Genomic DNA, 13,814 nt, shown 5'->3' on the forward strand with positions numbered 1-13,814 from the left:
CACAAACATATACATATACACACATATATATTTTTGCTACATATATATACACACATATATACATATATACACCCATACACACACACATATATATATACATATATATGTACATGTATATGTATTGCAAAAGCCTAATCAAAGACCAACTTCTTCAACGCATCATCTAATGTTGCAGCTTTTTGTTGAAGGTTTTCTATCAGATTGTCTTTTTCTGCAACAGCTTCTTTCAACTGATTATTCAAGGTTTGCAAATTTTCAATCAAATTGTCTTTGGCTTTCAACTTAGATACTGCTATGGTCATTCTTAATAATAAGAAAAAATAAGAAATTCCATTAAAAAGGTCTAATAAGAATGCTGAAAATTAAAGTTCAGTACTTATTCACAGCTCGTTCTTTCAACAATCTGTTCACTTCCTTCAATTTCTCGCAAGAAGAAATAATACGACCCATTTGAGAAAGTTTTTTCTCAGAATCGGCTTCTTTTTCCTCAAAACAAATACATATATACTTTTTTGAAATAACCATTTCAGCAATGTTTCACTTACTTTCAACATTTTCATTTCGGCATTTTTTTCAGTCAATGTATTTTCAAAAGTGTTCAGAAGATTCAAACTTTCAGTTAATTTCTTCTTTACCGATTCCAATTCTTTTTCCTTTTCAGCCAACAAATCCATAAATTCCTTAGTATCTAATTTCGAAGCTGCTTCACGCTCCTCCAACATATGCTTCAATGTCATCACCTCCTCACTTTTTTCTTCATACTGAAGAGCATGATTAGAAGAAATTAAACCAATAAAAAAATTAATTAATCAATACGCATTTACCAGCTTCTTTAGTGAACAATGTTCAGCAATTTGATTTTTCAGATTTTCTTCCAGCTGGTCAATTTTATCCCGCGACTTATTTTCTAACTCTTTCATTCGCGTTTGTTCTTCAGCCTTTTCAAATTCCAACTTCTCAATCTACGTAACAAATATACATGGTTTTCCATTGATGAACGGTGCAAATATTAATTTAAGCCAATCAAATTACAATATCTTTCAGCGCTTTTGTTTCAACATCTGCATTTTTCTTGTATTCATCAATCTGATGCATCATTTGATCAATAACACCCGAAAGCCGTTGATTTTCTTCCAAAGCACTGTCACGATCGCTGACCACAACCTCCAACTCAAATTTGAGCTGATCGTATGCTGTTCGAAGTTGCGCTTGCTGAGCCATATTTTCCTTCAGCACCTCCTTAGAAGCAAAAAATTAATAGCAAAATTATCACAAACACAGTATACAAATTCAAAAACAAACAAACAAACAACGCTCGTTTACCGCTTGCTGTGCAATTTCTGCAAACAAATTTTCATTTTCCGTTTTCAAATGATTCTCACTAGCTTCCAACGTGGCAACTCGGCGTTGAAAGTCCAACATCTTGTTAATCAATTGCTGACAGCTTGTCGATGAAGGTGAACCGCTGCCACTCGCTTCTGAAAGATCACCGCTCAATTCATTGACGATATCTTTCATTTGCTGCAAAAAAATATCAAATTATTCAAAAATATCCACAAAACAAAACAGCACAAAAATTCACATACCAACAAATCTTTCTCCAGACATTTTCTTCTCTCGGCTTCACGTGAAGCATTTTCCTCGAGATCAGCCAGACGATAACTATCAAAATTTGCTTTCGCTTCCAATTCTTCGTAATTGATCTATTATTGGAATTGCAATGTTTATCAGAAACAATACAAACTTTGAATATGTTTAATAAATGGTATACTTTTAAATTCTCTTTCTCCAAAGCGAGATCTTCATTTTCAAGCTTAAGAGTATCCAAAGCAACACGAAGTTCAGTATTCTAATTATAGATAAAAATAATAAAAATTAAAAAAAAATAAGGCAACTCAAACTAAACCGACTTCATTTTTTAAAGGTTCAAATAGACGTTCGTGCTTCTTTTCTTGTTCTACGTGCAAAATTTGCAATTTTTCATAATCTGCATTTCGAGTTGCAAGCTCTTCTTTGAGCGCATCGTTTGCACTGCTCAATTCTGAAATTATTAACAGGTTTAAAATTAAAAATAAACGAATAAAATTAATGAATTACCTTGAAATTTTGCTTTGCTAATATTCAATTCAGCTGTCACTTTGTCCAGCTTTTCTTGCAATTTGGCAATTTCTTGACCACTTTCCACAACATGCAAAACGTGTTCATCTTTCAACGAATTTGAACTCAATTTCAAATCTTCATTCTCTTTCCGCAGATCAGCAATTTCATCCACACGCGCCTGGTAATCCGCCTGGTAATAAACAACACAATTATGATGATAGAAAAATCAAAAATAAATTAATAATAATAATAACAACCTTAAGTTTCTTCAGTTCTTCGAACCACGTTTCAAAATTTTCACCATTGATAATATTGTCGAGAGGGCTGGAAAGCAAATTCTGCTTTGGCGTCACTTTACCAATTTCTGAAGGACTCTTGCAATTCAGTGAATCGTGGCTTCCATTCATGCGAGTCGGAGTCAATACCTGGAGCCGAAAATTTTAATACATTAAATAATCTTCGTTCAAGTTCATTAGTCGAAAAAAGCACCTTCATTGTTGCATCGTGAAAATCGTTCAAGAAATTCGTCTGCAAACGATTCAACTGCAATGAACTTTCCACTTCTTCAATTTTCTTCTGCGCAGCGGTCAGTTCGGCCGTTTTGGCTAATTTGTATTTTTCAAATTCTTTTTCCAAATCAATTTTCTCCCTCATCAACTGCAAACAACAAAGCACAAACTTATTAAATATGAAAATCACGCTACAAATAGCATCTCCAACTTCAATGTATTTCATTTCAGAGTCGACAGTTGAATCCGCTATTACTGTTTCCAAAAGTTCATTATCTTTTTCTGTTTCATCTGAAAATGAAAAATTACACCATATATAATCTTGAATACATCAGTAAAAATTAAAATATGAAGTGCATTTTTTTAATTATCATGTAAATGAGAAAAACCTTTGAAAATAAAACGCAGCCTTTTGTACAGATCCTCCAATTTTGTTTTCGCCTCGTCTTCGTTTGCCAACCAATCCGCCACTTTACCGAAAGCTTTCAAGCTGCGCAATTCGGCTTTCACTTCTTCCAATTCACAATTCAACAAAGTGATCTTTTCCAAATTCTTCAAATTTTCATTTCTCATCTGAACATCACAACCCTTAAAAAATTAATTGAACATCAAATTTTTACAAATGAATTTTGAATTTAACAAAAAAGCGAAACATTTTTGACGCCAATTGCAGTTGTTTCTTCGTTCTTCAACTTCAGCAAAATCGACAACTTTTGCACAGCGGTCTCGTTTTCTTCGTACAACGCACGCCAGGCTTGTAAAGTCATTGCCAATTTCTGAGAGCAAAAAATTCAAATTTTACAATCCTCCAACAATTATTCACAATCCCCTGTACCGCTTTATCCGCTTCGAGCTTGCCAATCAACCGCATGGCTCTGCAAAATTCCGCACCGAGAGGATTTTCTGCTGTCAAATCGATTGGGACAAATTCTAAATTGGAAAAAATATTTTAGAAAAAAAATAATTTCACCAATATCACTTATCAGTGCTAGGAAAATTATTCAAGTAAATATCATTCATTGCAACAAGTTGTTTGTAAAAAATATACGCAGAAAAAATAATCTTAACTATATCTCCTTGTATTTCAAAAAAATATACCAAAAAAATCCCATTCGACATGAAACAAAATGCAAAACTGAATTTAATCACCTGCAATTGTACACCGCCTTCCTAATTGTGCATTGCGCAAAATTGCTTTCAATCGTTGAATCTCAGCTAATAATTCAGGTGGACCACCGTTATAGACGTCTTCATTAATAACAGCTCTGTTTTGGACAAGCTTTGCACGCTGAGCAAATTGCAATGTCGAAAGAACGTCTCCAAAGCTTCTTAAATTATAAAATAAAAATATCTAATCGTTACAATAAATAATACTAATTCAATTTCACTTTAAAACAGGATAGATGTTCGCAATGATGCAAGTTTTCGCATTGCCACCGAGTGAGTCCTGAAAAATATCAGTTTCAACTGTCACAAAAATCACACTACCTTGCAATAGTGGAATTATACTCTCAGTAAAAATGTTAATTTCGAATCTCGATAAGGAACGTGACAATGCTTTCCTTGAGAAATTTGTACCAACGCTGTAATAACTTTGCCCAAAACAGACAACGATTTATTTATTGAACTAGCTTCCTAAAAAATAAGCAGAGTAAAATTATAAAGATACTTTGATATATATATATAATTTATTTGATACTTTCAATCGGGCATCATCAGTTTCCGCAGTTTTTTGCCTCTCGCTACCAGCAAGGTCTACTAAATTAAAATGTGAAATTCGAACATTTTCTACACAACCCTTTCTTGTCTAAATAAAAAATGCATCATAAAAATCACAGGAACAACCATATTTCAAATTAAACAACTCGTGATTCAATTATTATTGTAAAAACAGCATGACTGCGAGAACTCTCTCGATTCATCGATGTAGATGCTACTCTGCGATTGAAACATCCCTTTCGGAGAACCTGTAGAAATATAAAAAGTTTAAAATGCCTCAAAAACGCTAATTTTACCTTATACGCATCAGCAGCAGAGCAAACGGTCACTTCACTAAGACCCTCAACAAAAACACCCAGTTTCACACTCTCTCGTAAAGTCAATTTTGATGAAGTGGCATCCAATAAATCATACAACTGCTCGTTATACATCTCCACAAAACTGCACTTGCACAAAAAATTCACATTTTGGGTTTGCTAAATTTCAATTTAAAATAGTTTACAAAAAAATTTCAACATACAATGAAATTTACTGCTCTGCTAAATAATTATTATTATAAAGAAGAAAATAATTGATACATAAGTTTCAATCTTGACAAATATAAATTCGTCAAGCCTCACGAAATATCACATAAATTAATTTAAGTAACAAACCGAACATTCAAATTAACAGCAACTCAAACACGTGATCTAACATTCGTTAGCGTAAACTTCAAAAAATTGATATCAGAAAAATATTAAATGGAAAGTAAATCAAAAAATAAATACCGTTATCTCCTCAATACGACTAAACAGATATTCCAGTGACCTCGGAATTATCCCTCTTAATTTGTCATCAACGACAGAAGATTCGTTAGCACACGGGCCTAAAATAACGCTGTTTTGAAACCACCGAAATTAGAAATTCACTGCCAGTTACCAATCATAGTGTATGTTTTTCCAGAACCAGTTTGTCCGCTAAAATAATTCATTAGAAAATATCATTTATGACAAAAATAAAAATACATACTAAGCAAATATAGTTCCATTATAGCCTTCAACACATCCGTCTATTATACTCTTACCGACACAAGTAAACATAGATTCCTAAACAAAATAATATTAAATTTAATAAAATTAAATTTAATAAAATTCAAAAAACCTGAGTAGCGCTTTCATCTGCTATTCGATCAAAAGTAAACGTTCTTGGATACGTTTTTAAACTTATATGACAATCATCTTTCACTTCGGCGCATGATACCAAACTAGGTATACCTGAATTCGGAAGTGGTCTCAAACGAACGATAACTTTGATAAAATCAGCCGAATTCTCCAACATTTCCTCCGAAAACAACGCACAACAAACAAACGACCTAAAATTAAAACAACTCGTCAACTTTAAACATACTGTAAAAGAAGAGCAGGTAATTCATTTCAAAATACTTTACATGACACTGTTAAAAAATTTTACAAAAAAATAAAATTCATAATATAGAAAATAATTATATTTAATAATAAATCATTGTAATTTACCTGTATTTCAATTAAAACAAAATAAAGAAAAAAATAACGGCACCTCACGAATATTACCTACATTTATTACGGTAATAAAGAAAAGCAGGTATGATGTCGCTGCATTGATGTACATAAGAAGATCATTTTTCTTTAAAATTAGCATGTTTAAAAATTTTCAGTTAATTCGGAGAATTTTTGAAAATATTTATTAGTCATAATCTTCAATACACAATTTTTCTCCAATTTTATAAATTTTCCGTAAAAAGTTTAATATTTCTTGATTTCGCTGCGAAATTTAATTATGATTATCTTTTAAAATAATTTCAATTATAAAAAAGTTTTAGTTTTTATAATAGATAATGTAAAAGTGCTTCTCATTTACATAAATAAATCAAACTTTCATGAATCCAATGTCAACATATTTTTCTATAATTTTTACTTTAAAAAGAGGTTTCTCTTGAAGACTATTAAAATGAAATAACAGTTTCCTTTTATGGTCAAATGTAAATATTTGACTACTAAAATGAATTAATTTTAATAAATTGCTTTAACTGCAATTTGTAACTAAAAAAGAATAAACGAAATTCCTTCTCCAAAGAACGCTGGCAAAATTTGGGCGCTGTTGATCTATTCACGAAAACAGAAAAAAACAGGACAAACTAGCAAGTATATATTTATTATTACTTAGAACAATACATTTAAAATCTTTGTTGAAATTAACATGGCTGCGTCACAAATTAACATGCATATCAATTTTGAAGTATTGCTTCATAAATTACGTTGACTGAATTAGTCGCGTTTCCGTGCCCTCCTATATTTACACATACAGGCTATCATTTCAAGCATACCTAAAGATACACAAACATTAGTCATATATTTGCGTGAACATTGATTATATATATATGTTAACTTACTAAACTTGCCGTTCTTTAAAGTGGAAACAATAATAACAAATCTTGTCTTTAACGGATATTTTTATTCCTATTTTACATGCAATCAATCATTGTACTTTTTCTTTACGTACACTGCAATTCCTGAAAACAGAATTTTTCACATAAGACAATTAAAGCTTACTTTTCCATGCATATTAGTACAGAAAATGTATTTTTTTAGTAGATGAAAGTGCTTTAAAACAGACATTGCTTACAGTTTCCAATCTAAGTTTTCTGAATTAAAAGCAGTGCTACGTGTGTCAAACGAAATGATATTAAACTTCTCCAAAACTCTCAGCACTGCATAAGGAATCAGAATTGGCAAAATAATGTGCGTGAAAACAACAGCAATTACAATTAAAATGCTTATTGCATATACAGTAGAATTTTCAAGCTCTTCGTCTTCCTCGAGTTGGATCATTTTCGTCACTTTTCCTGCTGCAAACTGCTTGCTGTTTGCAAAATAGGTCAACAAGAAACTTGCCCATTGCTCTAGTTTTGCTTACAACCATCAACGTGACAAATTAAACTATACTGAACTTCGAAAATCTTTATATGTCATTTAATCAACTTGTTGGAAACTTTGAACTTTTCTATCAAGCAGTGCATATTACAATTAAAACTTAAAACCTTCCATTTATTACCAACAAATGACAAGTTTTATTCAAAATTATTGCAGCGTTACAAAACATTATCAAAATTATTCTTTCAGATTTTACACGCAACATTTAAACTTTTACTATAACGATACCCCATAAAAATAACAGTATTTTTAATAAAGAAAATCAGGTTTAACTGGGTTTGAATGTTGCTGGATTTGTTTTACAATTACGAATTCAAGATGCGGATGGTTGCAAAACACAATTAAGCGTGCTAGATTTCTCCTCTCGATCAATCTGTAAACTCGGTTATTAAGTAGATAAAAATGCTAAATTACTTTTCGAATAATTTTGAATAATATTATCAAAACAATAAGTAAGAAAACTGGATTGTACTTCTTTGAATTTTAAAATTATTCTCATTTATTCTTTTAATTTCATCTGAGAATTTGAATGAGCCAAAATAATCGCAACTTATATTTAAGTGGTTCTTATCAGTGTCTGTATTCTGTGTAATGCACCTCTGTTGCATCTGTGTTTAACAGTATAATTTTATTTTATTATTATTTTTGCTAATATTACCTAAATGTGAATGCCCCAACTCTCAAATTACAAACCATTAAGTTCTGAAATTATTTTAAGACATAGAAATTTCGCTTTGTATATCTGAATTAGAACTACCATCATGTCTTTTCATTACATCTTCCGTGATTACGCAGCGTGAAAAAACCGCAAGCAATTCAAATGATGGGTCACATATTTCAAGAATAAAAATGTAAAGAATATTAATTAATAAAAAAGAATAATAATAAATTTCTCAGAATCATACTTTCAGGAATTCGAAAAAACAGAAACAAAGTAATGATCATTGTTGATCAGTTTTATCAAGCATTGCTAAAATAAGAAGTGTTCAGTGTTCAATAATGTCTTTATATTTTAATTAATCAATTAAATATGAAATGCATTTTGCATTTTAATTTCAACTTCAAAGTTTGTGAGTGAAAACATACATATATTTGATTCATTTTATAAATTAAAAAAATCGTATAATTCAGCACTAATTTTAATAAAAATCAGTTAGCTTCTCTTCCATTTTTCAATTGCACACTTCTAATAAAACATTTTTTAATGTTGAAATCTGAACACTTTGAAATCAAATTTCATTTTGTTAAAAAATATTCTAATTGTGCAGCAATAACTTCAATTTCAAAAAAAAACTCTCACGCTTATTTTAAGCAAAATTAATCATAAAATAATCTGACATATGATAAGAAAACAATATCAATTTTTTCAACTGCTCAAGTGTAATAATAAATTCGTTTTAGATATAAATGATACAATACCACCGAGTACATAAATGCTCGTTTTCTATTAAAAATTGAAGACATTGATTCATCTTCATTTTTATTTACTGAGGATAAAAGATCACACACTTTCCATGCATTACTTCATTTTTGGATGACACTTTTCAACAGAACTTATTCATTTGCGCATATTTATTAAATTGGCTGAATAAAAATTCAAGTATGCTGAAATTTTACACACAAACACAATAAAGCACGGGATAAAATAATATTTGAAAAATAACTTTTATTAAACAATGTTTCCAATTTCAGTTCAATATTCAGATTACTACTTTCATATTAAAAAGTAATTTGTCAATAACAAAAAATAAAGCTTGAATGTTTACAGTAATTGATGTGACACCTCATTTTCTTAGAAAATGTTTATTGCGACCATTGCATCGTTTGTTAATCATCTTGTATGTTTTTTCATTATTTTTTAAACTTTTCTAAGAGGATGCAATTAATGAAAATATTCCTTTTATCCGATTATGATAACATATTCGTATTCATAAATAATTTATCTATATTTATTTACATTTATCATTATCAAATTTTGCGTGCTTGTAAATGTTACCATAGTTATCATATTTCAAGTAAGATTATGTAAGTTTCAAATAAGAGTCAGACAATTTTTTGAATTACAATTTTAAACTTTTTGTGATACACACACATATATATACAGCCTTAAATGGCAGCATCCAGTTTTTACTACGTTAACGTTTTGTTTGTAATTTGTTATTATTGTAATTAAATTATTTCTTTGGCCGGCATATTACTACTACATATGTTTCATTGTATCTATTTTCATTATTTGCATTTAATGTTCATAATTAGCTAAATGAATAGTGACTTGTTGAAAATTTAGCAAGTCTAATGTGAACTGCAAAAATTGTTCTTCTGACATTAAGTATTTGCAGTGGTAGTTGAAGCTTTTCTATTCAAAACTGAAAATGAATTTAGCTAGAAGTGTGCATGTATTAATAAATGAAAAGTATATATGTATAAGTTTTAAAATGTTTTTAAAAATGAATCACTCACCGTCATTGTTGCGTTTGTCGTTGTGCACACTACTCAGCTTTCGTGGCTTCTTCAGTTATTAAGTTCGTGAGCAGCTGACGCGTTGCAGTTACTCGTGATGCTGACGCTCAACTACTCTTATTTTGTTTTTCTTTCCATCGGTTAAGTAAGTTGTGGAATCTTCTGGCTTTTTCATGAAAAGTTTATGGTAGAGTTTTTCAGTTTAATACTTTTCTTTCGCTAGTAATGTTAAACATTAAAGTTTTTTTTTAAATGCATTAGATCAACAGAAGAGTAGTTTTGATGATTATTTACGGTTGTATTAGGTAGTAATGAATCGGCATCAGTTTTATGAAACTGATCGTCATGTTTTACGTTATTTTATAACCAAATAATGCATTTTGCATAAATTTTCAACTCTCACAACACGAATATCTTCAGATTTTTCTGCGATGCTACTTTTGCACATCTTATTTCGCATTGTCCAAATTAACAACAGTCTGTTTTAATTCTCGACTATACTTTTTAGTATGGAAATGAAAAATAAAGTTTGAAAGATTTTAATAAGAAATCAGTATTTTATTTAATAAAATAAGGCGGTTTAGTTGGGAAAATGCAATTGCGATTTTTTAAAATCAGAATTTATTTTTTAATTCTTATGTTGGACTTTATGATCACAGTATGACGACTACTTGAAGTTTTTTATTTGTAATGGGGGTACTGTAAATGAGAATATTTTCCATGTTTTTTATCGTAGGTTGTCATTTTTTGTTTTTTTGAATCAGTAAGTTGGTGCAGTTGTGTTATGTGTAACTTGAAGAAATAAATTCAAATTTATCAATACCTTGTATTGCTTGTGAATTACAAATTTCAAATTGCAGCAGCTTGTTTAACTCCTTTTAATTATTGTTTTTAGAACTAGCCGTGTGATTTCAACGTGAAAATAAAAAATGAGCGAACAATCGTCGTCAGATCCACCACGAGGTCGACACAGCGATTATTTTTTGGAGACATTTCCTGCAGCCGAAAATTTTCTGGTGAGATATGATAACAATATGTTGGTCGATCGGGATTCCTTTGACATCGGTAATGTAATCGAGGTAAAAAACACAAATATACGACTGCTTGCCGGTTCGCCTAACAGTGTTAGACTAACTTGCGTAGTTTCGGCTTTGATGTGTTTCGATCGGTTGGCATGGCGGTTGCTCATACGGGCATTGTTTTTTTAAGCATTTTTTGTTATGGAATTGGAGTTTTAAAGCAATTTATTGTTTTTTTTATTGAATACTGAGAGTTTGATCTAACTCTTAATTGGACCTTTCGTTTATTGGTGAATTAATTAATTAATTTGTTTTAGATGAATCCAAAAAAATTTGTAGAACGTCTGACAAAAATTAGAGACAATAAAAGGGACGTTTTGAATGCCATAGAAAAGTTAAAAGGGAAACTTGGAATGGTATGGATTTCATTGATGTTCGTTCAATCTGACATTTCTTTACGTGTGACTGAATTTCAGATTGATAAAGACAAGTTGCAGAAGTTAATCAACCTGTATGATGATTTGGCGAAACAAGAAGAAGAATATCTTTGTATATTCCGACAAGTTTTTGTAAGTTAAAAGACTGCGAAATTATTTTTAGAAAAAATGGCATATGGGTTCCAGTTGTATTTTCTGTTATTTTTAATGGAAAATGCAAGTACTCATATTTTGGATACCGTTTCAGGGAATGATGGAAAATATGAGAAGATGGTGCACATTGTTATCTATTATAAAATTAAAAGCAGAATACTAGAAGGAAAAGAACGAACTTGATAAAAAAATATTTAGATTAAAATTGTTTGGAAATTAGAGGTTCCTCTTTTATCGTACATAGGTGGGGTGTAATGGTGTATAATACAGTTGAATTGAAGCTGATTTACGGTAGTGAAAGTTCTTAAATTTTATTTAAAATATTTCATGCAAAATTGCTTAGCCTAATATTGCTTTTGAAATTTCAAGTAATCACATTGAATTGAAATCAGTTTTTGTTCAAAAACTTAAGTAGAAAAGGAGAAAATTATTTTTAATTGTTGAACATCGAAAAGTACACGAAACGATGCCATTTAAGAATGAAATGTGCTGATCGGTTTTGTCTCTTTTATAGCCGAGAAAAATTGGCAGCAGTGACAGTTTGCCTGGGGCAGTGGCGAGTAGCAATGCTAGTCAGTCGCCGGCAAGCCTTTCTCCCGGCCAACAAAAGGTATTTAAACTTGCTTTTTTCAGGCTACTGTACATTTTAATCTTTTACGTTTATTATCTTCACATACATTTAAATTATTTAGCTTGATGCAAATTATATTTTATAATCTGTGTTGTAGAAAGTAGAAAGTAATTATTCTATAAATGATCATTCGACAAATGTTTTGCTTTTGTTCATGCATGATTATGTGAATTTTTTTCGTCAGGTCATCTTTAGTTTTAATTTGTTCAGTATGCAGTTTATAGAACTTTTTGCTATTGTGGCATGTAATAATTAATATATTTTTAAGAAATGAATTCCGATATAAGCTTTTTTTAGCTATTCAGTATTGCCAACATAATTTGTGGATATTTTAAGATGCGGTGCTTTGTCACGTTTTATTCAAATTTTGAATTAGATAAACAGCTATTTGATAACATTAATAGACAATGATTTGCAACGTTTGTTATACTGGTAGTTTATGACTAGTTAAGTATGTTTTTTTATGTGCTTAACATTGCATATGCAAAGTGAAATGGGAGAGTAATTTTAACTTTTAGGATGTTGACCGGTTTAAATCATGAAGACCTTTTAAATATTTTCAATTATTATAAATTATTAATTATAATAATTTTAAATATTTCAACCTTTTAAATATATTATAATTTGAACAGTGCATTTTATTTATTTTTTGTTTAGTTGTGAAGTACATGCCTGTAAACTACAGTAGTAGCATTCTTTTTTAGCACGCAGAGGTTCAAGATCCGAAACAATGTAATATTTTGGAAGCCCGCAGTAAAATGCAGAATTTAATGGAAGAACAGAGACTCGTGAGTGAACAAAATATATAGCCTTCTTGATTTATTTGAAATTTGCCTTCATTTTTTCACAGAATGAAATACTTCACGATTGTTCTAGAACTTGCATTGACTGTTCAGTTTTTATTAAGCACATAATTAGGCGTTGAGTGTAATGATCGTTGTTCATGCATTCATTGTTTTGGTGGAAAATTATTTTCTATCTTATTTAATTAGAACTGTTTTTATTGCTATTTTTCTTTCATCATTAATATTATATATAATATGTCAGTATTTCTTAAAAAGTAATATTTGTTGTTGTTGTACAGTTCCAGGGATTCTGCAATAGCATAATGTCTCGCATGGAGCAATTGCAAATGGAATTGAAAGAATTTGAACAGCCGAATGGTATGTAATGTTTTGGTGACGATGCTGTGGCTAATTTGGCGATTTTCTGGTAGGCTGTTATTTATTGTTGATTTATTTTTAGTTGTGAGTAATGAAAGCTTGGTATCTCATGTACAAGCATTGAAACAACTGGAAGAGAAACTAAAGATGGCAAAATTACTGTGCGCGCAAACTGTAGAAGCAGTATGTATTTATAATTTATTATACAAAATGAATATGTGTTTCAGTTGTTTATTATTATTATAATATTTTATTTGTTTTAAAGTGTTAACAATATTTTGATGAATATATTTTGCATTTTTTGTTCGCGTCATTTATAACAGCGATTGATTGGTATTGTTTCATTGTAATGCTAAATATGCAAGCAACATTTTGCAAATTTTGAGAAAATATTCTAATGAGCAAGTTTTTCGAACACTGAAAAGTGCAAACGCTTAGCGGTTTTAATTGAATTTATTTGCAACGTTGTTGAAACACATTGTTGCTATTTGATTTGATCGTTGCATTTTTGAAATGAATACGCTGAATGTTGAAACGTTTCTCTTCGTGTTGTGCTTAGCAAAAGTGCCGTTGCACATCATTTTTGCATTTACAGCAGTTTCACAGTTTTTTGGAATATCTGTTCTATTTCTGTTCTTTCAGCTTTAATGTCAACTTAATTTTTTATAAGAATAA

At 30.3% G+C, this 13,814-nt stretch overlaps 3 protein-coding genes across 3 annotated transcripts; 1 reads left to right on the forward strand and 2 right to left on the reverse strand.

The window, feature by feature from the left end:
- Positions 1-131: 131 nt before the first annotated feature.
- Positions 132-7,174, reverse strand: Tsp_01664 (putative kinesin motor domain protein). Its single transcript, XM_003377382.1, has 32 exons — positions 7,035-7,174; positions 6,736-6,748; positions 6,601-6,632; positions 6,261-6,339; positions 5,878-5,969; positions 5,469-5,679; positions 5,337-5,413; positions 5,247-5,284; positions 5,096-5,193; positions 5,011-5,037; positions 4,625-4,804; positions 4,475-4,576; positions 4,309-4,416; positions 4,119-4,244; positions 3,998-4,056; positions 3,759-3,937; positions 3,412-3,539; positions 3,263-3,385; positions 2,999-3,197; positions 2,800-2,900; positions 2,590-2,757; positions 2,358-2,525; positions 2,098-2,290; positions 1,902-2,041; positions 1,772-1,849; positions 1,587-1,703; positions 1,303-1,521; positions 1,033-1,239; positions 825-962; positions 546-761; positions 377-486; positions 132-303 (listed from the first exon to the last, which is right to left on the reverse strand). Exons 1-32 carry the CDS (start codon positions 7,172-7,174, stop codon positions 132-134), a joined length of 4,038 nt encoding a protein of 1,345 aa, XP_003377430.1.
- A 351-nt stretch (positions 7,175-7,525) lies between these two features.
- Positions 7,526-7,972, reverse strand: Tsp_01663 (hypothetical protein). The gene is made up of 2 exons (XM_003377383.1): positions 7,935-7,972; positions 7,526-7,649 (listed from the first exon to the last, which is right to left on the reverse strand). Exons 1-2 carry the CDS (start codon positions 7,970-7,972, stop codon positions 7,526-7,528), a joined length of 162 nt encoding a protein of 53 aa, XP_003377431.1.
- Positions 7,973-10,665: 2,693 nt separating this feature from the next.
- Tsp_01662 (conserved hypothetical protein) lies at positions 10,666-13,410 on the forward strand. The gene is made up of 8 exons (XM_003377384.1): positions 10,666-10,815; positions 11,073-11,171; positions 11,232-11,318; positions 11,860-11,955; positions 12,681-12,764; positions 13,061-13,139; positions 13,222-13,322; positions 13,405-13,410. Exons 1-8 carry the CDS (start codon positions 10,666-10,668, stop codon positions 13,408-13,410), a joined length of 702 nt encoding a protein of 233 aa, XP_003377432.1.
- Positions 13,411-13,814: the final 404 nt, after the last annotated feature.

Source organism: Trichinella spiralis, assembly GCF_000181795.1.
Source record: "Trichinella spiralis strain ISS 195 chromosome Unknown Scfld4, whole genome shotgun sequence".
In the NCBI taxonomy this organism is placed as follows: domain Eukaryota; kingdom Metazoa; phylum Nematoda; class Enoplea; order Trichinellida; family Trichinellidae; genus Trichinella; species Trichinella spiralis.

Bases quoted from the DNA above. Each gene is read 5' to 3' on its own strand.
- Tsp_01664 (XM_003377382.1), bottom strand. From the start codon at position 7,174: ATGATCCAACTCGAGGAAGACGAAGAGCTTGAAAATTCTACTGTATAT. The intron at 5,680-5,877 runs GTTATTTTTTTC...TTTTAATTTTAG, and splicing joins GGTAATATTCGTGAGGTGCC to GTCGTTTGTTTGTTGTGCGT. The intron at 5,414-5,468 runs GTTTTTTGAATT...TATTTTGTTTAG, and splicing joins CAGATGAAAGCGCTACTCAG to GAATCTATGTTTACTTGTGT.
- Tsp_01663 (XM_003377383.1), bottom strand. From the start codon at position 7,972: ATGGTTTGTAATTTGAGAGTTGGGGCATTCACATTTAG. The intron at 7,650-7,934 runs GTAATATTAGCA...CCGAGTTTACAG, and splicing joins GTTGGGGCATTCACATTTAG to ATTGATCGAGAGGAGAAATC.
- Tsp_01662 (XM_003377384.1), top strand. From the start codon at position 10,666: ATGAGCGAACAATCGTCGTCAGATCCACCACGAGGTCGACACAGCGAT. The intron at 11,172-11,231 runs GTATGGATTTCA...ACTGAATTTCAG, and splicing joins TAAAAGGGAAACTTGGAATG to ATTGATAAAGACAAGTTGCA. The intron at 12,765-13,060 runs GTGAGTGAACAA...GTTGTTGTACAG, and splicing joins TAATGGAAGAACAGAGACTC to TTCCAGGGATTCTGCAATAG.